Genomic DNA, 22,875 nt, shown 5'->3' with positions numbered 1-22,875 from the left:
TGGTTCAAGTGGCTTTTGGCTTTAACCATTTCTTTTAGCTAGCTAGGTTTATGACTTTTCATCCAAGTTATCATTTATTCTTTTACTGACCTTTGGTAAAGGTCAAGTATACTGGTGGGAGTAACACACAAATGAAATGGTTGCCGAGTATGTTTCTTATATATATTGTCATATTTGAATTTATCGAAGTAGTCTACCAAAAAATATTAACTGAATAAAAAGATTAAAAAAGACACAAGATTGCATGGAAGAACAATTTGATATTGGAAAATAAAATAAAAATACTTCTAAAGCTTTTCCTTTCTCAGGAGATATATTGGGTCCGTTTGGATAGAACTTATTGCTGAAAACTGAAAACTGAAAACTGAAAATACTGTAGCAAAATAATTTTAAAATGTGTGAATAGTACCGCGGGACCCATTTTTAATGAAAAAGTGACTGAAAAGTGAAATTTGTGGGTCCGTGAACAGTGCACGAATACACTGTTCACGGAAGACTGGTCAACATCTGCGGCTTGGAAAAAAAAAAAAAAAAAAGCTTGAAACGCAAAACGCAAAACGCAGCCTTGAATCCAAACACATTCATTATCTCTTTCGGAAATCCTTTCGGTGTAGTAATTGTCTCAAACATTTGGCCCTGAACTTCAAAGAACAGCCCCCTCCCCCCTAAAAAAATGATAACGTTTCCATTTTCATTTCTTTCTCTTTGTTTATGTAAACCACTTCATCTAATGCATCAATTTCGTGCGTCTCTCTCTTTGTTTTTGTAACCCACTTCATCTAATGCATCAAATTTAGTAAGTGATTTTCTCTTAATTGCGTAATACATGCCAATTCAGTACGTTAGGGACACTGATGGATCACTCTTAATTTCCTTTCAGTGCTCTTATTCTTCAACACTCTTATCCAGCTTTTTTCCTTTTTGTTTCTGCACCTTACCAACCTATGCTTTTTTGCATGATCAAAGACCTAATCAACACAAATCAAGTTTCTTTATTCTTCCTTCTCCTTCTCTCTCTCTCTCTCTCTCTCTCTCTCTCTCTCTCTTTATATATATATATATATATATATATATATATATATATATATATATATTTATGTTAGCAGGGAAATTAATAGAAAATAAGTAGGTACTTTTGGGATATGGTACCCACTATGTTAAAAATTGCGTATTTCAATTGTTTTAATTTTTGTATTTTTTATTATTATTTATATTCATGAAATCAAGACTTCTTTTTTTAGAACCAAAAAAAAAAGCATTTAGAATACATAATTATAGTCATATTGGATACCATATTCTCAAAAAACATAGTAGTATTATAGAACTTCCTCAAACTATATAAATTGAATACCGGTCACTATGATAATACAATATCAACATATTATTGCACTATGTTATAATTGCACATCTATATATATAGGTGCCAGAGGAGACTGGAGGTGTTGTGAATGCTCACTAATTACAGACCGGCAAGTTTATGCATGTAGTTAATTATGATGTTCATTTATATCTAAGCATTCTTGTATTCTCTTGTCCAAGTAGAATGAATCTTATTGAATAATTAAGTACTAGGGTTAAGATCTTTATTGATTTTATAATGTATATTTTTTTTAATTGTATCTAACAGTGTACAACAAAGTATCATGTTATTTATATTTTCAAATAACATACTATAATATAAACCTTTAAAATTTTTAAGATATAATCTAAACTATGAAATGAGAATGATCATTATCCTCCAAGTTCAGACTTCCACACACCCTCCTAGGAAGATCTAATACCAAACTTTAGAAAAAATAAAATAAAATGAAAATTTAGTCAATAATTGAAACATGGTGGGAGTAGCCAATTTGCAGAAGGCAAAGGCCCCTTCTCTTTTGTACAAATTTTGCTTATGATTTTCCGAAATGAAAGCTTTCTTCCTTTTTCCTTGTGTAGGAATGGAGCTATGGATGTCGTTATCTCTGGTGGAACTGATCAAGGTTTCTCAAAATTATTTGAGAAAACAGAGCACTTTCCTTGACTCAATTGGTGCCCATGAAATTTACTTATCCGAGGTTAGATTGACAAGGTTGACTTATATATAAGATGCTCGAGTCGATAGGCCTTCTTCTTTCGGTCCATTTTAGATTTAGTAATCTTGCTGTTCACAAGGAGTACTTAAGCATGGGGCGAAGCACGAACATCTCATTTAGGATGTCATGCATGATTCATATTCGTATCATGCTGGTATCGTACTGCCCATTTTATGTTATAACTTTTCAAAAATTGATCGTCTCTTCTTAAATTATCATATATCTTATATATTATATTATTAAAATAAGATTTTGTTAATATATGCTCTAGGCATATTCGTTTAGAAAATACTTAAAAAAATTATGAAAAAAAGCAACTCATTTTTCAACAATTTTATATTTTTTCCATTAACTAGACCCTTAAAATTAAAGCCCAATATTCATTATCATCAAATCCAAATTAGTATTTTATTGTAGCTTAATTTTCCGGTCAAATAACTAATTCATAATACTTATATTGCACAAAAGTCAAGAAAACCATCTCACTCACTTAGTTAAGATAACCTTATTATTAATACAACTGTTAAATGTTTCTATATGTAGGGACAGCTTACAAACTTGTTACATTTTAAATCTTATACTTTAGGGATTAAAATCCAGAAGTTTGAGATGGGGCAATTATCATCTAGGAAGCACAAACACTTCATTTAGAGTATTATACATGAGTCATATTCGTGTCATGCTGGTGTTGTGTATCGTCCGTTTTATGTTATAATTTTTTAAAAATTGCTCGTCTTCTTAGAATATCATCTATCTTATATATTATATTATTAAAAAAAGATTTTGTTAACATATACTCTAGCCATATTCGTTTAGAAAATACTTTAAAAAATTATGTGAAAAAAAGCAGCTCAGTTTTTAAGAATTTTCTATATTTTCCATTAACTAGACCCTTAAAATTAAAGCCCAATATTCATAATCATCGAATCCAAATTAATATTTTATTGTAGCTTAATTTTCCAGTCAAATAACTAATTCATAATACTTATATTGCATAAAAGTCAAGAAAACCATCTCACTCACTTAGATAAGATAACCTTATTAATACAACTGCTAAATGTTTCTATATGTGGGGATAGCTTACAAACTTGTTACATTTCAAATCTTATGCTTTACGGGTTATTTTAAATTAAATTCAGAAGTTTGAGATTGTTACAAATTAAATCCTGTAGTTTTTTTAGTTTCAAATCAAATTCTAAACATCTAAAATTGTATAAATTTAAATTCCTAGCTAAATCTGAAAATCAGACCCCCTCAAACCAAATTAGAATGTGATTGATGTCATATGACTCGTATCAATAAAATAATAAATAATTTTTTTTGAATTGCTTCCTTGTTTTGTGTTTAAAAGTTGAAGAATTTGGTTTTGAGTTTTATAATCACTCTTTTGATGTTTTATGTACCAACTTGTTAAATAAGAGTAGGATTAATTTTTCCCTCTTCGTTTCTTCTTTCAGCTGTGGAGGGCAGCCCTTACAGAGACAGTGGCAACTACCTTCTTTATATTCACACTCATTACATCCATTATTTCATGCTTTGAATCTCGTGTCTCTGAACCCAAGCTGCTGGTCCCGTTTGTGGTGTTCATCATTTGTTTCGTGTTCATCTTGACAATCATTCCTCTATCTGGGGCCATTCTGAATCCATTGGTTACATTCATTGCAGCCCTCAAGGGTGCTGTTACTCTTGTACGTACGTGCATGCGTCTATTTGTTGGGGGCAATGCATTGGCCCTATAAGAGCATCCACATCAGAGCATCCCATTAACATGTGCAAAGTTGTACAAAATGGAAAAAGCAACTGATTTTACACATTTTGAGCAAAAAAAATACCCACATCAGTGCATATAAAATTGTGCATAAATGCACAATTGCTACAGTAATCGTGCAAATATACACGGTTACTGTAGCATGTGCATTTAATATTTTAACAATTTTTTCTCTCTCCTTTCTATACCTGAATCCCACCTCGACTGCATCCCTTTCTCCGTTGTCATTTCTAAGCTCTCTAAATCCAATCACTTCGACACAATTCACCAGTTCCTCAACAACCTCCTAACCTCTCGGCCCGACCTCAAAACGAAGTGTTTCCCTTCTCACGCTATCGTTCTGTACAGTCAAGCCAAGATGATTCCACAAGTCATTGACACTTTCAAGCGAATTCACAATCTAGGTATTCCTCGAACAGTTAAATCTCTCAATAATTTGCTTTTTGCTTGTCTTTTGGCTAAGGATTACAAAGAGCTGAACCAGGTTTATATTGAGTTTCCGAAGTTTTATGAGATTCAGCCGATATACCTCAGAGTTGCCGTTATTATTGGCGGAGGCGTCGATCTTGTTGCTTAAGGCGTCAATCTCATTGTTTAATAAGTGGGTTTCTCATTGATCGTTGTTTGTTTTGATCCATTTTTTTATTCTTTGTTTGATGAATATTTTATTAAATAAGTGTGTAGAATAGATAAACTGATGTGGGTGTTTTGTAAAAGTGGATGTGTAAAATAGAAAAAGTAAGACTTTTCTTGCAAAATAGAAGGAAATTATGCACCAACTGATGTGGTTGCTCTCAGTGGGTCTTCTAAAATACAAAAATCCCTTCATTTTACACATTTTGGTCAAAAAAACACCTACATCAGTGGGTGTAAAATTGTGTATTTATACACAATTACTACAATAACCGTGCATATATACACAGTTACTGTAGCTCGTATATTTGATATTTTAATAATTTTCCAATTTGGCTCCCTTTTTTCTCTCTCTTCTTCCTCTAAAACGAACTCAGGCTTTTCTCTTCTCCCTCATATTCTTGCTCCTCTGTTACAGACCAACACCAGTCAAGAAAGTATCAACCAAATACAAACACAGCACCACTCAACTATCACCGGTCTACCACCACAACTCATTTCAACATTTGATAATCCAAACACAAAATCAACAAAATCAAACCAAAAATAACTCAAAATCAACACGAACCAACTTAAAATCAACTCAAACCCATCCCAAACCCAACTCAAAATCAAACCCAAAATTCATAGAAAATCAACTCAAAATTAAACCATTAACTGAAAACCCATAACCTAAACCCAAAATCAAATACAAACTCAATGATAGCAGAGACTTAAGGGATCTAAGAATTAAGGAGAGAGATGAGGGATTTCCTTATGTTTCAATCATCTTCATCTTCTTCATCATCATCATCTTCTCTCTTCCTTGTAGATTTCGAACTGTCAAAAAAAAAAAAAAAATGATGCAGAGACTTTGAGGGATGAGAGAGGGGCGGAGACTTTGTGGGTTAGGGGAAAGCGAGAGGCAAATACTTTATGGGTTAGGTGGGGGTAGGTGGGAAATAATAAAAAAAAGTGAGGAAAAATATTATTTTAATAAAAAAGTATTTATAATAAATAAACTGATGTGAGTGTTTTGTAAAAGTGATTGTGTAAAATAGAAAAAGTAAGTTTTTTTTTGTGTAAAATAGACGGAATCTTTTAGACATACTGATGCGATTGCTCTAATGGGCTACCTCTTGATCAATCAAGTGTGTGATGAGCCATGATGCAATTGTCAAGTACATGTTAGGTGGTTGCACCATCTAATTATATAGCGATGGGTCTGGTGTAAGCCTTGGAACTGCACTAATGTTAGAGTTTGTGTGCACCTTTATTGTCCTCTTGCTTGGTATTACAGTGGGATTTGACAAGAAAAGGTGCAAAGAACTTGGGGTGACTATGGTTTGTGTTCTTTTATCAGCATCACTTTCTATAGCAGTTTATGTGTCCATTGTGGTCACTGCTGGGGAGCCAGGCTATGCTGGTGCAGGCCTAAACCCTGCAAGGTGCTTAGGCCCAGCATTGATTCAAGGAGGTCAATTGTGGTATGGACATTGGGTATTTTGGTTGGGGCCATTTCTAGCTTGCATTGTTTATTATGGTTATTCTAAAACCCTACCTAAGGAGGGCTTGGTCAATGTCAATGGAGAGTATGATATCATGAAGCTAGCAAGGACTTGTTTTGAAGGAAATGGCTCTCCCAATTATCTTCAAGATAAAGATTAAGCTTCTATGCCATGGCATGGAAAGGCTTTTAATATATAGTTTTTATTTAAGGCTTCAAATTGTGGTTCAATTAAACTTTCTTTTCTCTAGTCACAAGGCTGGTCTTGTTGAAGGAAAGACTTCTTTAGCAAATGTATCACTTTCTTTCTAAAAGATAAATCTGAAATGCTATCCCATTTTTCCCAAAATCTCATTTTCCTCTAATGGCTTTTGGCTTTACCATTTCTTTTAGCTTGGGTTATGACTCTTCACCCGAGTTATAGTTTATTCGTTTATTGGTCTTTGACAAAAGGTCAAATATTCTCATGAGAGTTCTACAAAAACGAACTAGTTGCCGAGTATTTATCTTATATTGTCAACTTTGTATATTATCGAAGTAGTCTACCAAAAAATATTAACTAACTGAATAGGTAGATAAAAAAATTAAAAATTAAAAATAAAAGCACACGATTACATTGGTTATCAATTTGACTTTGGTTTCTCCAAAAAAATAAATAAAAATTTTGACTTTGGAAAAATAAATATTTCTAAAGCTCTGCCTTTCTCATCATGAGATAACTTTCTTGCGGAAACCCTTTCGGTGTAGTGATTGTCTCAAATCATTTTGAGAGCCGTGAAATTCAAGGAACACCGAACACGTTCCCTATAAAAACAAAAGAAAAATTGTTAATTGTTATTATGATGGACTTTGTTTATTCAATTTAAAATCGTATGACGTGAGATTGCCATTTGAATTTATAAAACAATATTAAATTGTATGACATTAAATTGAATTGTTAATTCAATGGTTGACTTTTTTTTTTTTTTTTTTTATAGAATCTCCGCTTCTAATGATTATATTATTGTAAATATTAATTGGTTTTTTGTGTAAGTAGGAAATTGAATTCCAGATAACTTATTCAACTATCAGAGACTTTACCAGTTGAGCTAATTGAAACTACTAATAGTTGACTTTTACATCTAACATTGTTAGACAATATCTCAACATATTGCATCTAGGTCTTACAATGAGATTCCATGATGTATAACTTTCAGTACTTAAAAATTATCCCAAGATCCTGGAACTTTAAAAATCATGATATTGTTGCAAAATATTTCTATTTAGACAATGAACTTTTACTTGAATTAGTTGAGTGAAAAATAAATTCAGATCCTCTTCATTTTCTAGGGTACTCTACTAAATAGATTTTATTAAATCTTAACCATTTTTTAATGATTTAATGGTCTAGATTTTGTCATGTCAGCATTCTATTAATAATAATCTTAATTATTTTGTTTGCAACATTATTTTATTATTTTAAGAGTATTGTTAGTGGAATGCTGACATGGTAGAATTTAGACCCTTAAATCATACAAGAGTGGTTAGAATTTAAAGAAATTTATTGATAGAGTACTCAAAGAAATTTATTGATAGAATACTCTTAAAAATCTAGAAGATCTGAATTCATTAAAAATATATGGGGACTCTTTGATAAATTTTGGTGGCATTGCATATTGCATAGGACACTTGATTGGTACTTTTCACGCCTTGAAGTATAGCATTTTTCACGCCTTGATAATTAGTGGCCCTTTTCAATTCTTAGATACTTTTTTTTTTTTTTAGAATCAATTCTTTGATACCCTTTTACGCACATTAATTAATAGCCAGTTGATAATGACTACTTATATATTATTACTAATTAATTAAGATACGTAATGACATGATCCCTAACAGTCAACTAAATGTTTTTATATTTTATTTATTTGTTTTGAGAACCTAACAGTCAATTAATAAAGCAAAGGTCACTAAAACATTGAGAAAAAAAAAAAGGAAAAATATTCAATGAGAAAGAGATTGATACTTCTAATTTAGAAAATAAGTATTTTTTATTGCCTATATATGTAACCCCATAAGTTGTTGCCCAGTGCATCCATATAGGTTTATTGGAATTGCCATTTGTTACACTGTAAGCCTTTTAATTACATTTCCATTTTCGTTTTCATCTTTTTAATTTGTTTGTCTGTTTAATTATGTGTGTGCATCATTGAAGCAAATTTATGCAACCCACTTCATCTAATGCATCATTTTCGTTTCTCTCTCGATATTTATGTAGCCAAAAAACAATATTAACTCTGGTATATATTGTTTCATGGCCAATATCAAGATGTCGAGGTAAGCCACACCACAATTTCCTAATTTCTTTCCTATACGTTATAAGATTGAGGAGGGGGAAAAAAGGAAGAGTAAAGAAACGTGATTTGTTGATAAGGTCTTTGATCATCCAAAAACGTATAAGAGCATCCACATCAGTATATGCAAAAAAAAATTCATTTTGCACATCTAAAACCTACTTTTTTTATGTTACACACCTATTTTTACAAAACACCTACATTAGTTTGTCTATTATACACATTTATTCAAATCAAATATTCATTTCTTTAACACTGTAAACAATAACCGTGAGAGTGAGGTGAGAAAGGAAATGAGAAAAAGAGAGTGAGGAGAGAGGAAAAAAGAATAAATATATATATATATATACGGTAAACAGTAACCGTGTATATATGTGTGGTTACTGTTCATTTACAAGACCATTGTGTATATTTAGACATTTTTACAATGAATGATGTGCGGGTTTTCGGGTTAAAATGTGCAAAATTGAACACTTTTTGTATTTTAAAAGACTATCCATGAGTTGGTGTGATTGCTCTAAGCCAATAAGGTTTAGAAACAAAAAGGAAAAAAGTTGATGAGAATTGATTGGTTGGTTTTTTTTTTTTTTTGGATTGAAAGTTGACAAGAGTGCTGAAAACAAAAAAATTTGGGGAGGGGGGGGGGGGGGGAGAGAGGTTATAATTGATGGACACATACACATATATGCACGCAAGTGCTTGAAACTAATTTAATGAATAAGATTTTATTCATGTGAAGTTTAAGTGATATTTTTTTATATATTTATATATACAATATATAAATTCTATTCTAGTCTAATCTAAGTGTATATATGTGTAAAACCAAAGTTTAACATGGAAAAGGGGAAAAATAGATTAACAAACCATATTTTATCTTTTGCAGTAAAAACCTAAAAGGTAGGAAAATGAGAATACGTTTGCTTCTCAAAGTTAGGTGACCGTCTAAGGCCCCCGAATTATGCAAGACCTCCAAATTGTGGAAGACCCCCAAATTTTATCCAATTAGGTAAGTTATTTGATTAAAAATAAAATAATAATGTTAATTCTGTAAAATGAATAAATTAAACCCTAAATTATGGCTAAAAAATAATGAAAAAACCGTTTATGAGGAAAAAAAAATGGGGAAAGCAAGCTGATAAATTATACCCAAAATATAGCCAAAAAAAGGAAAAAAAAATGTCTAAAAGAAAAAGAAAATTTGAGAAAGGAGACCAATAAATTATATACCAAAAAAAGGGGAAAAGGGGGGGGGGGGGAATTAGGAAAGAAGTTTGTGACCTAGAAGCTTAAGTCTCTCCCTCTCTCTTTCTCTCTCAACAAAACAGAACAAATAAAAAGAATACATAAAAATCCTTATTAAAAAAAATAAAAATAAAAACTAGCCCAAACCTCCTTTTTTTTTTTTTTTTTGGTAAATATCGCTAGAAAAATTTGCATTTTTTTTTTAATATTTGGCTTAGACCCCAAAATCCATAGAGCTACCCCGACAGGCACAATCCGATATTAGCCAATAGCTTTAGGAATTATAGGCACACGGTTATATATATCATCTTTTGTTAATGTTAATATTTTTATATTTTGTTTATATTCATGAAGAAAATGTGGAACTCAAAACTTTTGAAATACATAATTATAGCCATAGTGGATACTATATTCTCAAAAAAAAACATAGTATATAGAACTTTTAAACTATATTAAAATCCGGAAAATATGGTAAATTGATAATACAATATCAATATATTATTGAGATACTATGTTATTAACATTTATAGCTAACTACCGGTGCCGACTGCAGGTGTTATGAGTGATCATTGTCCATTCATATTTAAGTGTTCTTATTTTGTATTAACTTTTAAAATTATGTTAAATTTCAGATTTTATTATAATACAATATCAATTTATTAATGAGAGCAAAAAAAAAAATCAATATATTATTGAGACACTATATTATTATTAATGTAGATTTATAGCTAGCTACCAGTGTAGACTGCACGTCCATTCATATCTAACTATCTAAGCATTCTTTTTTTGGAGGAAAACATATCTAAGCATTCATGTTTTATACATATAACTTTTTAAACTATATTAAATTCTTGACTTTAGGATAATACAATATCAATATATTAATGAGAGCAAAAAAATATATCAATATATTATCGGGACGCTATATTATTGTTGTACATTTATGACTACCTACCAGTGCAGACTGCAAGTGTTATAAGTAATCATTGTTCATTCATATCTGAATCCTTCTTGTTTTATTGTCTATGTAGAATGAATTTTATTGAATAATTAATTACTATCATTGACAATTTTATTAATTTTAATATTGAGATTTTATTTATTGTATTTAATAGTGTACAAAATATTATGTCATTTAAAATGTTAAATAATATGTCACCATAAAAATCTTAAAATTTGTACAAGGCAGTACAGGCCCTTCTCTTTTGTACACTTTTTTTAAATATCTTTCCCAGTATGAAAGCTTTCTTACATTTTCCTTGTGTAGAACTGGAGCTATGGATATCGTTGTAGCCATTGGAAATGATGAAAGTTTCTCACAACCATCTGAGAAGATAGAAAGAAAATCCCTCAAGACAACTTTCCTTGACTCAATTGGTGCCCATGAAATTTTCTCATCGGAGGTAAGCTTGACTTATAAATGTGTCTATAGGATGCTCAAGTATAGTCAATAGGCTTTGATTCTTATTATACACATCCATAGTCTCAGAACCCCCTCGCAACTCGCAAGAGCTCAAGTCAATAGGCTATTTTTTTCGGTCCATTTGAGATTTAGATTTTTTATTATTATCTTTGGAGAATCATGCGAGGTGTAATTATCTTACTGCTTATATATATTATACACACTCATACATACAGTGTTGTCTCTAGGAATATTCTTTAAGGGGATTTCAAATTTGTATTGAAGATGTTAACAAGGAATCTCTTTGTAAATAATATATTCTTATTTCAAATTAATCATTAGGATAATAAGATGAGATCTTTTCTTATAACTTGATACGAAGGAAGATTTTTCAAGTCAACTCGAGTTCTCTTAGAACATGAATTTTAGATATGAAATGAATTTTGCACTACACATGATTTCCTTATAAAATTATATATATATATATATATATATATATATATATATATATGATACTAGCAAGAAAATAAATGATAAAGTATATATAAGTTTATTAGACTTTTTTTTTTTTGGGTTCTAAAAAAAAAAGACATTGTTTTTTAGTATAATGAAGATATTAATTATTGTTGCTAAGATTGGATCTTGGAAATTATCTATTATCTTATACTATAATAAAGTTATTAAAATTAATTATTGTTGCTAAGTGAACTTTAATATTTATTTCTTAGAATACTTTAATTTATTATTTATTATTATTTTTTCTTTACTCTTTTCAATTCTTTTAATTAACAATTCAACTCAACTTTGACAATTTATTGGTTTTTGTAATTCATAAAGAAGAATTTTTGTTATGCCTTTTGCATTACTCTATTAAGAATTCAATACAATACAATAATTAAATAATAGAATAAAAAATTTATTCACTTTCCATGCCCACCTCCATTACCTCAAACTTAATTGTATTTTAATGTTTACACTCTACTACTCACTTAATTGTCTTGTTCTGAAATTCAAGAGCAACAAATTACTAATTTTTGTTGTTAAGTTTGCTCTTTTCCCCCCAGACTTTAGATCAAATTAATTTGTTGTTGAGTTTTTTCTTTTGCTTGAAAATGCCAAGATAAAGGTTGAACATTATACTTTAGTGGTAAGTTTAAATTAAATCCTAAAGTTGAAGGTTGTCTCAAATTAAATCCAAAAGGTTTTAATTTGTTAGTTTCAAATCAAATCTTGAACTTTTAAAATCGTATAAATTAATTAAAAATCTCCAATCAAACCTCTTAAACCAAACTTGAATGTGATTGGTAACATATCATTAATATAATGAAGGAAAATTCTTAGTTTACATTGTACTAGCAATATAAAAATTACATTGTTAGTACAATGTGTAAGTATAATTACCCATAAACAAATTTCTGAATTATTTTCTTGCTATGCATACAAAAGTTGGCACATTTGTTCGTGAGGTTTATAATTACTCTTTGTATGTTTTATGTCTCAACTTGTTTAAGAAGTGTGGGATTGACTTTTCCCTCTTGGCTTATTCTTACAGATGTGGAGGGCAGCCCTTGCAGAGACAGTGGCAACCACCTTCTTTTTATTCGCACTCACGACATGCCTTCTCTCATGCTATGAATCTAATGTCAGTGACCCCAAGCTGCTGGTCCCGTTTGTGGTGTTCATCATTGCTTTCTTCTTCCTCTTTACCATGTTTCCTCTAACTGGGGCCTTTTTGAATCCATTGCTCACATTCATTGCAACCCTCAAGGGTGCTATATGTCTTGTACGTGCATGTGTTTTTTTCTTGGGGCAATGCCTTGCCTCTATAATGGCCATCTACTTATTGAAGTGTGCGATGAGCCATGATGCAGTAGAGAAGTACATGTTAGGTGGTTGCACTATCGATAATAATGGCTCTGGTATTAGTCTGGGAACTGCACTGATGTTAGAATTTGTGTGTACCTTTATTATCCTCTTGGTTGCTGTTACAGTGGCATTTGACAAGAAAAGGAGCAAAGAACTTGGGGCGACTATGGTTTGTATTCAGATAGCAGCATCAATAGCCATAGCAGTTTATGTGTCCAATGTGGTAACTGGTAGGATTGGCTATGCTGGTGCTGGACTGAACCCTGCAAGGTGCTTTGCCTCAGCATTGCTTTTTGGAGGTCCATTGTGGCATGGACAATGGGTATTCTGGTTGGGGCCCTTTCTAGCTTGCATTGTTTATTATATTTTCTCTAAGACCCTACCTAAGGAGGGTTTGGTCAATGATGGAAGGTATGAGATTATAAAAGTTGCAAGGGCTTGTATTGAAGCAACTGGCTCTAACAATTACAAATCTGCAACTGTAAAGGCTGAGGAAAAGCCTCCCTGTATCCCTGAAACTGTTGACAAGGATGTACTTGCCCTATACCCTTTTTAATGAAATGTATATCTTTCTCTCAAAAAATCAAATCCCATACAACGCCTTTAGTAAGGCATTTATTTAAGACTTCAAATTTGGTTCAAATAAAACTTTCTTTTCTATTGGCTCAAGGCTGGGCCTTTTAAAGAAAAGACTTGTTGTTTAGCAAATGTTTACTTTATCTTTTAAAAGACAAAATCTGAAAATGCTCTTCAATTTTTCCCAAAATTCAAATAACATCTGAGATCATCTATCTTTTATAAGGTTGTGATAAAGTGATTAGCACAAAGAAAGAAGGGGTGGATGACCATGATAATTCTTGGCTCCACAGCCTTCTATATTTGCATGTCTAAAGCATATATACCATTAGCACACTCACTTTAACTGACAATACATAACTTATGCTAGTAATCATTACACTAATCAAAATTAATTGTTATTTTTTTATTTCTCTTACCCTTGATATATTGAACACAACGCTGCAATGTATATTACTGGGAAGATGGCTGCAAAAGTGAGGAAGAAGAGGCAAGGGGTTCGTGCACCACTGAATTTGTAGAAACTGAAATCGCATTTCCCTCTAATTGCAACATGATACTCCCCAGGATTTCAGTCAATAATTTCTTGAACTCATCTTCTTTAACCAGTTTCCCATCATCCGCGTTAATCATCTTAAAGACATCAGCAACAACCTTGTCCATCTGCATAAATTAAAGACCAAGTTCATCACATGTTAATTATTGTGTTAAGGAAGACAAGGCTTACTTATAAAAGCAAAAAATGAGTCAACTGGAAAGCACTTAGACTTGTGGCAGTAATTTTACGTAATTGTAGAGCCTAGACTCCAAACCTTAGGTATCAGCCTACCATACAACCCATTTTTCTTTTCCCTTTCCTAAGCAAGATGGATCTGATACATGTGGCATCTTACTCATAATAGTGTATTCACCTTACAGGCTACAGTTCTTTGAAGTACTTATTCAAGAAATCAATCAACATGTGACATTTTGATTTATGCAAGATAAATTAAGCTGAAGTTCTTAAAATATTGAAGCTGAAGGTAACTGATCTGTGACTAGAGTAGCATACCTGGTCGACTGCACCAATTGGAGGTAGACCAGCTGATGGGGACACCACATCCAGCACCACACGAAGATACTCCTTGGACATTTTTCCATTACGATCTCTTGGCACATTTTCTAAAGCTGCATTCAAGGTCTGCATTGCATAATAGATTGTAATGCGTATTTCCCATGAGTAAAGTGTGCACTATGGAATTTATGTCAACAAATATTAAAAATTTATCTAAATAAAAATCGACAACTGAATTGGAATGAGTGAAATAAGATGCACGTCAACAATATAAACCTTGTCTAATTCAAATTTGTTGGATAATAATCTCTTAACGCCACTTCCATCAAAGGTATTTTCACTATGGGCAACAATCACAGGCTGCTCCTTGAGATGTTGAGCTACACGCTCTGCTACTTTCTTAAACTCCACCAAGAATGCTTCTTGAGAGGCAGGTTTGTGCCAGTCATGACCAGCACAGGCTTGCAATGCTGGTTCCACAATGTTGTCCAAAACCTACAGAATAAAAAAACCAAGTAATTGGAAAAAGAAAAATGACATAAGAGTGCAGCTATTAATATAACCTGTGTACTAAAAACCCACATTTAGGCAGCATGAATGCTTTAAGAGTTGTAGGATGATGCTTGTCACCACGTTGAAGATGGACTAGTACAAGAAGTGTAACACTTTCCATTGATGATCTTCCTATTCTAATTATAACTATGTTGATACTGAATAATGAATTTCAGTTCAATAGTTTCAGAATAAATTACCCAAGGGTCTGAAGGAGGCATTCCTTGATCAACGCTAAGTTTTTCAAAAGCCTGGATTAAATGGTCACGGAGGGATCTGTCAGGTGACTCTATCTGTGAAAATATGGACACAATCTCAGCTTCAAAACCTGGGCCATTAATGAATTCAAGGAGATCTTCCCCATCAATCCGGAGGATCACAACAGGATCTCGCTTCAAACCAGCAGCCATGCCTAATAGAATGTCTGAAAGAACTTCTTTGAACTCAGTCTTGCTCACTGTTTCTTGTTTGCCATGTGTGAATTCACTCAAGACCTGTATAATTTAAGGTCACTCTTAGTTCACAGTTGATGCAAACATAAGAAGGCTCTATTTTGTATACTTAATTGATAAGCTTAATATGCTTGAACTATCACTGTTAAAAAATGTCTAGAGGTGTTTAGTTGTGTCCCATACGGACTAAAGTACACCATATGCAGGACCACATAGAATAAATTGGCAGATAACAGGACAGATACATCAAAAAACATGATAAGTATGAGTTTCAATTAGCTTAACTAAAAAAGTCTCTTATTGTCGAATGAGAGACTTAGGATCATTAAATCCTACCTACACCAAAAAGGAAGTTCATTGGTGTGTTGGTCTGATAGTGAAAAGCAATCGATATGGGGTGAGTGTCATAGGTTCAAATTCTATAGTATGAAAAAATATACTACCTACGTTCCAATTTGTTTGTCCTGTTTGAAAATTCAAATTTTTTAAGAGAACATCACTTATTGTCTTGTCTGCCTTATAAAAATGTATAAGTTTCCAAAACTACCCTTAAATAAATTTATCAAAAAATAGTTTTAAAAATAAAATAAAGGTATAATAAGAATATTAGTAAATTAATGATTTTTATTTTTAGAAACAAGACAATATTTTGGGACATCCTAAAATGGAATAGACGACAAACAAGCTGGGACGGAGGGAGTATATAACAAGTAATTCTAAGTTCTATCCTTTATACTAACCAATTAAGAATTATAAGTTTAAAGTATTCAAATTCTATTTCATACTAGGTGGATCTCCACTAGATTTATCAGCCTAAAATAAAAAGTAAAAAACCCCTTTTAGGTTACTGTCCAACTCACACACTTTTTCTTTTTTATAAAGTCGGTAAGGTAGTCTTAGGTATAAAACTAAAAGAGAGTATGAATAATGTAAAATAATATCATGTTGACCCAAGACCTGGGCTGGGTCTCTCTGTTTCATGAGCATGAGAGAAATGGTCCATTGCTTCCTTATTTACCACGCGCCTAACTGGTGTGGTGACATTATTTTAGAATTCGTGCTTACAATAATAATCATTGGGTCAGCCACAACTGTAGCAAATTAGGTACAAGATTATTGCTTCCAAAAAGAAAAAAGGTTGGAGTACATCATTATTGCTCTTCCACAAAGCAACTTCATTGTAGACATTTTTGCTTGTCCCCACAGAATTCGTGTTTGGTTTAGATATTTCTAGAGCTTAATTAGCTTATTGTTTATGAACAGTTTATCAAATCTCACCTCATCCAATTACAAAATCACTTTTACACACTTCTACAGATAAGCAAATAAATTAGAGTAATGCTACAAACACACCATATTTTTCAATTGCTTATATGGTCTATAGTGATTGGAGCAATATCACACACCTTACAGGCTATGTCAACCACTATGAAAAAAGTTGGTGGAAAATGTTATCCCCTATAGCTATGCTTATTAAATAAGCCAAACCAATTGCACACTTATTATTGACAATCATGCCAAGTGCCGACTTTGTGATATTCGTGTATGTGATAAAGTCCAAAGAAAAGTTATAGTTTTCCACAACATTCGTCACTAGATTCCTCATAAAAAAGAGTAGAAAAAGAACAAAAAGTAAAGTTGGAAAAGAAAAGCTCAACTGAAGAAAAGAAAAGTCCCACAAAACCGACAAAGTTGAACCATAGGTTGGATGCTTCTCGAGCTAACTAGAAATGGAAATGTCGAGAAAATTGGTTTTCCTATACAGGGCCCCAAGAAGGCAATTACAACCATCACTCTCTTGAAACTTGGATCATATCAATAAACAAATTCTTCTGTAGACCATTTTTTTTAAGGATTAGGTTTATTCATAATAGTTTTTGGTGCAACTTGCAAAGTTGTGATGTCCTTGAATAAATTAAGTCCAGACACACAGAATATTGTTAAATCCAAGAACAATGTGAACTAAACAGAGTCATAGAAAAATGAAAACAAATTCAATAACTCTAATTTATTGAAGATAATGAGCTAGTAGGACTTTTAGAATATCAACAACACGTAATCGAGAGCTTTTTTGTCATAGCAATTACGTGCCACCCTTATCTTCTGCGTAAGCTAATTTGAAGCTCGCAAAACAATGGATGAGTGACATGTGTTTTCCCTTTGTTTTTTTCGAGACAACAAGAACTTTGTCACAAAAATTTGACCACATATCACTGTTACCGTGTTGATGAGTGGGACAAATAGGTTCATTTTCTTTGTTTAATACTTGGTTGTAATCCTTACTTTGTTGATTTTCGATCAGCTTAAAACAAAAAAAGAAAACAGAACAGAAAAGGGCCACCATTACTCAATTTTGCTGAAAATAATGCACAAGTTTGTCTGCCACACATTCCTCTTTATCTATATGGACGTGCATGTGACATGTGTGCAAAAGAGTGCAAAGTTTTTACCAGAACTAGAGACATCTTTATTGTCTATTTTGACTACTATCTTATCCACCAAAACAATGGTGTTAAAAAGATAAAAACCATTTAACATAAGAAGCAAAATCACATAAACTGAAACAATTAACATGCACTAACTGTTGGGAAAGAATGCTTAATGAAATCAATCTCTTTTATAATTCAGATTAAATATTAGTATAAATATAAGGTTAGGCATGTGTCTAATATTAAATAACTTTATTTTTATAATTCGATAGTTGGGATTTGAGATAGGGGATTAGAACCTAAACACCACGTTTTCATTGGAAACAACACGAGATGTCAGTTGAGTAAATAGATTAAAAATGTCCTAAGATTAAAATTTTTGAACTATTTTTTTTTCTCACTTGGCCTCACACTGAAGAACACAGAGGATCAAAAGCAAGGAAAAGTAAAGAGAAATGAGACACAAACCTCAGAATAAATGTGATCAGAATCAGGAGAAGAGCCCTGAGCAGGGAAACCCAAAGCAACACCAATATCAGCCACAGCAGGCTGGAGCTCCTTCACAGAAAGCTTACCATCTCTATCTTTATCCAACTCCTGGAACTTATGGTCCACGAAATTGCTAAACACCTCCTCGTTCTCAACCAACTCCATTATATCTGAACCATCCAGAACCTGTCCATGTTCTACGCTTTTCTTCTTGGGTGTGCCTGTTAGAGTCTCCATTCACTGGCTTTCTTTTTTTCGGTGTGGGATTAAGCTATGCTTTCTTGTGAGTCTTGTGAGTATTTTTTTGTATGTGTGTGTGCTTTTTGGCTCTGAGTCTCGTGAGTTAGACACGAGTTAAAGTGATTGAGAGAGTTGCTTTGGTCTGGTGGGTGATAAGAGGCTGCCTTTGCTTACTCAATGGATCATCAATATTGGCCTTAAATATGCGAGAGAGAGGGAGAGAGAGAAGAGGTGGGTGAGTTTTTTTAAGGCATGTTTGATTTCCTCTTCAAACCGCATTTATGAGCTTATCAAAAAAATAAAAAAAAGAATTTGTAAATTTGTAAATGTGTGATTTTAAAAAATAATTAAAATTGAGTGAAAATGTTTGGACCCTAATGCAACTTAGTGTGCGTCTTAATATCATTTATTTTGTTAAAAAATTAAAATTAATAAAAATTAATAAAAAATTACTATTTGAGTTTTGGTTATTATTCATAGTGTGATTGCACTGTTCATTTCCAATTAACAGTGCAACAGTAGCTAGACTTAAAAAACAAAAAAAAAAAAACAACAACAACAACAACAAAGTAGACTTAGAAAATGCAGACGTCAAATCCAAACAAACATTTATGATAGATTCTAATAAATTTACGGCTCATTTGATAATGTTGTTCTAGTAATGTTGTTTAAATGTTATGAAAATACGTGTAAGTGAAAAAAATGTTGTAAAAATATGTGTATTATTTAAACAACAAAAACTATTATTCAAACAATGTTACCAAATAGGCCCTTAAATTTAACTAAATGGTTGTTTCTCAAAAAAAAAAAAAAAACAAAAAACTAAATGGTCGATTAGTAATGCAACAAATAATTAATCAATTCACACACAAAGACAAGATATGTTGACGAATAGAAAACTCAAAATGGAAAAAACTTGGCCACACCCAGTAAACCATTTCCACTATGAAAATAGTTGCGATATAAAACTAGTTACAAAACATCTAGAGTTTGTTAAAGGTTCTTGTATCCAATTCCAAGCTCTCAACTCCTGCTAGCACCAATCACTTCTCATCAATAGATTTCTGCACGAACGTTAATAGGTAATCACAATTTGATCTCTTAGACACTTAAAAGCAACTGGAAGATTTTTTAGATCCTTTATGTTATCCAACACCAATCCAATGCACTCAAGGTATCACAATGTATTTGGATGGATTTTTTTTTTTTCAGGGTGTGGATAGACTCTCCCTTCGTTCTTCTAAAATTAGGATTTAAATTTAATTCTTAACTCAACCACAATTGAGGGTTGGTTGACTACGGGGATAATTAGGAAAGTTAAAATGGAAATCCCTAGGCAATCTCACTCAACCAAGTTTTGGGCAAATTTTTATCTCATCCTCCTTTCCTATATATACGTGTGTGTGTGTTTTTCGAATAAATGTTTTTTCTAAAAGTTTTGGGCAAATTTCAAGTGAACCTTTTTGTATAACTGAAATTGAAATCTTGATAATCTCACTCAAATTCTAGCTTGATACCATGAACCTCGATTGACTAAAATTCCTTTTGTAGCACTTGAATTTTCTTTTGTTCTTCAACCTTAATGACTTGATACAATTACAACTAAAATGCATTGAAGACATAAAAAATTTGCAACAATTGAAACATTTGAGGAGGATTTTGATAGGAAAAAAAACTAACCTAACAAAAATTGCTCTGAATTTACAATCTAACAGAAAAGCAAGATTTAAGTGATAGTCTAGTGACAATGACGTCTTTTGTGATATCCTACGTATGTAATTCGATTCTCACCTTTCCTTCTTCCGGTTTCTACTTTTCCAAACAATTTTTTTTTTTAAACCTTAAAAAGGTAATAGTTCACTCCAAAATTATAAACCACTTTCACATGTTCTTTAAGACATTAATACCATGATAGATCTTGTATATATTTAATGGACTTATGACTTGCTAGTGATCTTCACATCGACTATCATTTTCATCCATAATTGGGAGACATATCCTTGGATTGAATCCTCTCAGCAAAGATAGGTTTATTATTCAAACTCCTGTATTATTTATTTATTTGAAATTTGTAAAAAGAAACAATTTTTTATATGACTATTAGACCAATTGAATTAATCCAGCTAACTGCCCAAGTTTATTGAAATAAATCTTAATAAAGGGCTTTTTTTTTTTTTTTTTTTTGGGTGGAGGTGGGGAGAGAGAATAAGAAAGCAAGCTATCCATCCCAATCTCATATTTACCCCCAATTCAAACATTTACTCTACATAGTTTACTAAAAAAGATGCAAATTATTGCCATATATAATATAATCAAGAACAATTGCAATATTTTTATTATGAATAAAAGTGCCCAACAAATTTGGAGGCCTAAGGTGATCTATTTAAATGTGGTCTTTTTGTTATCACTTAAATAATATTTAACTAGTGTTTAATATCATAATTTTTTTTATTACAAAAATCCATTCTTTTCATTTTGTAATGTGCTCTTTTTCTTTTTTTTTTTGAAAAATACAACAAAAAAAATAACTTACCAAATGACGTAGTAACAAATGTGATTAGTGATACTTTAAGAAGATAATAAACAAGTATTTTAAGGAATGATATTAGAGATATTATAAATTTTATAACATATGAGGCTTACAAAGATATATCAACAATCACAAAAAGTAATTTAAAAATGCATTTCACATATTATATTAATTGTCACATCAATTTGTAAAGGTTTTCGAGTAAATTATTAATATTTATAGTATTTTCTTATATCTAAATTGTTTCTTGCAATTAGTACACATATTTATAAGACCCATATATTCAAAATTATATTATCTCTAATATTACTCAATTTTTTAGAACTTCTGAAAAGTAGAAGAAAAAAAATATAAAACTAATTTTATTTCTCAATATCTTTAAAACTCAATTTTTGCTAATGTGTGCCCTAAGGGCACACATTAGCAAAATCCTTTAGGGCACACATTAGCAAAATCCTTTAAAAAATATATATCAATAAATGCCCCAAAATTTAGGGAACTTGCTCTAATCAAAGCCCTAAGTATGACCTAAGTGACCTAGGCCGGCCCTAATTATGAACATGTTTTACACGTTATATTTTCATGTCCCTTTCAAAACACACCCCACAAGAAAAGGAGTTATTGTGTTGTTGAAAAAATAGAAGCAAACACAGCCTAGACTGAGAGTCGTGGCCATTATTGTGTGTGTGTGGTTAGGACACGTGGGGCGGTATGGGATACTCAATAATTTTTTTTTTTTTTTTTTTTAAGAAAGGTTTGGCTAAGCCTACAAGAGTCTAGAATTCTTTTTACTTTGGTCGGCCCGTAGGTGAGCGAAACGTGGCTATGACAGGCTAATCTATTCTGACTTCGAGTGCGTAATTGGCACGTATTTTTTGGTTACGTGGCCCTCCCCCAATGAAGTAGGGACAACATAGTTGGCTCATCCTGTGGCTGGCTTAGGCGCTAATAAAGGTACCTGTCCTTGTTGTCTTGTCGACTTCAGACTCAGAGTTTCTTAACTTTCTTTGGTGACCGGTTGCTACTGTTTCCATTTTTTAACTTTAGTTAACGGTGGTATCTGTACAAAATTTTTCATAATTATTGTTAGATAAATTGTATTTGGAACACTATTGCATTATTTAGAGCGTGTATAATTTGGGCAGAGTATATTTAAAAATAATTATAATTATATATATATAATTTTGAATTATACTTTATGTTAGAATTATAATTTGTACATTTTTTAAGGTATTAATTTCTAAATTATATAATAATTTCTCATTTATGATTCAGAATCTAATTCGAATTTGTAATTTTTGCTTTATGCACTTAAATAATTCATTTATAACAAAATTGTAAAAATTAGATTGCACATGTAGCGCAAAATCAAATCCCAATTAAAATTCAATTTAGAATTTAATTAATTTAGACTCGTCAATTTTTTCTCATAATAATTTACTTGACACAACAATTTAAAAATTAAATTAAACATGTGACGCAAAATTGAACTCAAATTTAGAACCTTATTAAACTTTCTCTAAGTTTTTATTTTAACTATATATATAGACTATATTATCTCATTTGTTATAAATGAAAAAAATTATGAAAAATTTTCTCTCTAAATTTATTGTTTTTACTTAATTAATTGATGTGAGATTTCAATAATTTTAAATTTTATAGCGTAAATGTTACAAATTTTATTATAAAAGATTTATAATTAATGCTTCAAATTTTAAATACAAAAAAAAATCCATAATTTTTTATTATAC

The 22,875-nt window shown here is 31.5% G+C and overlaps 2 protein-coding genes and 1 pseudogene across 2 annotated transcripts; 2 read left to right on the top strand and 1 right to left on the bottom strand.

The window, feature by feature from the left end:
* The first annotated feature begins 1,832 nt into the window (after window positions 1-1,832).
* On the top strand, window positions 1,833-6,210 carry LOC142644443 (aquaporin TIP2-1-like; annotated as a pseudogene).
* A 1,238-nt stretch (window positions 6,211-7,448) lies between these two features.
* Window positions 7,449-13,358, top strand: LOC142644442 (aquaporin TIP3-1-like). The gene is made up of 4 exons (XM_075819060.1): window positions 7,449-7,484; window positions 8,029-8,069; window positions 10,802-10,937; window positions 12,489-13,358. Exons 1-4 carry the CDS (start codon window positions 7,449-7,451, stop codon window positions 13,356-13,358), a joined length of 1,083 nt encoding a protein of 360 aa, XP_075675175.1.
* A 198-nt stretch (window positions 13,359-13,556) lies between these two features.
* LOC142642934 (uncharacterized) lies at window positions 13,557-18,881 on the bottom strand. Its single transcript, XM_075817384.1, has 5 exons — window positions 18,334-18,881; window positions 15,185-15,478; window positions 14,709-14,927; window positions 14,430-14,558; window positions 13,557-14,041 (listed from the first exon to the last, which is right to left on the bottom strand). The coding sequence occupies exons 1-5, from the start codon at window positions 18,589-18,591 to the stop codon at window positions 13,832-13,834; spliced, it is 1,110 nt and encodes a 369-aa protein (XP_075673499.1). The 5' UTR covers window positions 18,592-18,881; the 3' UTR covers window positions 13,557-13,831.
* Between the last annotated feature and the right edge of the window lie 3,994 nt (window positions 18,882-22,875).

Source organism: Castanea sativa, chromosome 7 (genome assembly GCF_040712315.1).
Source record: "Castanea sativa cultivar Marrone di Chiusa Pesio chromosome 7, ASM4071231v1".
NCBI lineage: Eukaryota > Viridiplantae > Streptophyta > Magnoliopsida > Fagales > Fagaceae > Castanea > Castanea sativa.
The sequence above is the reverse complement of the archived record's forward strand: the minus strand, read 5'-3'. Positions and strand labels throughout refer to the sequence as shown.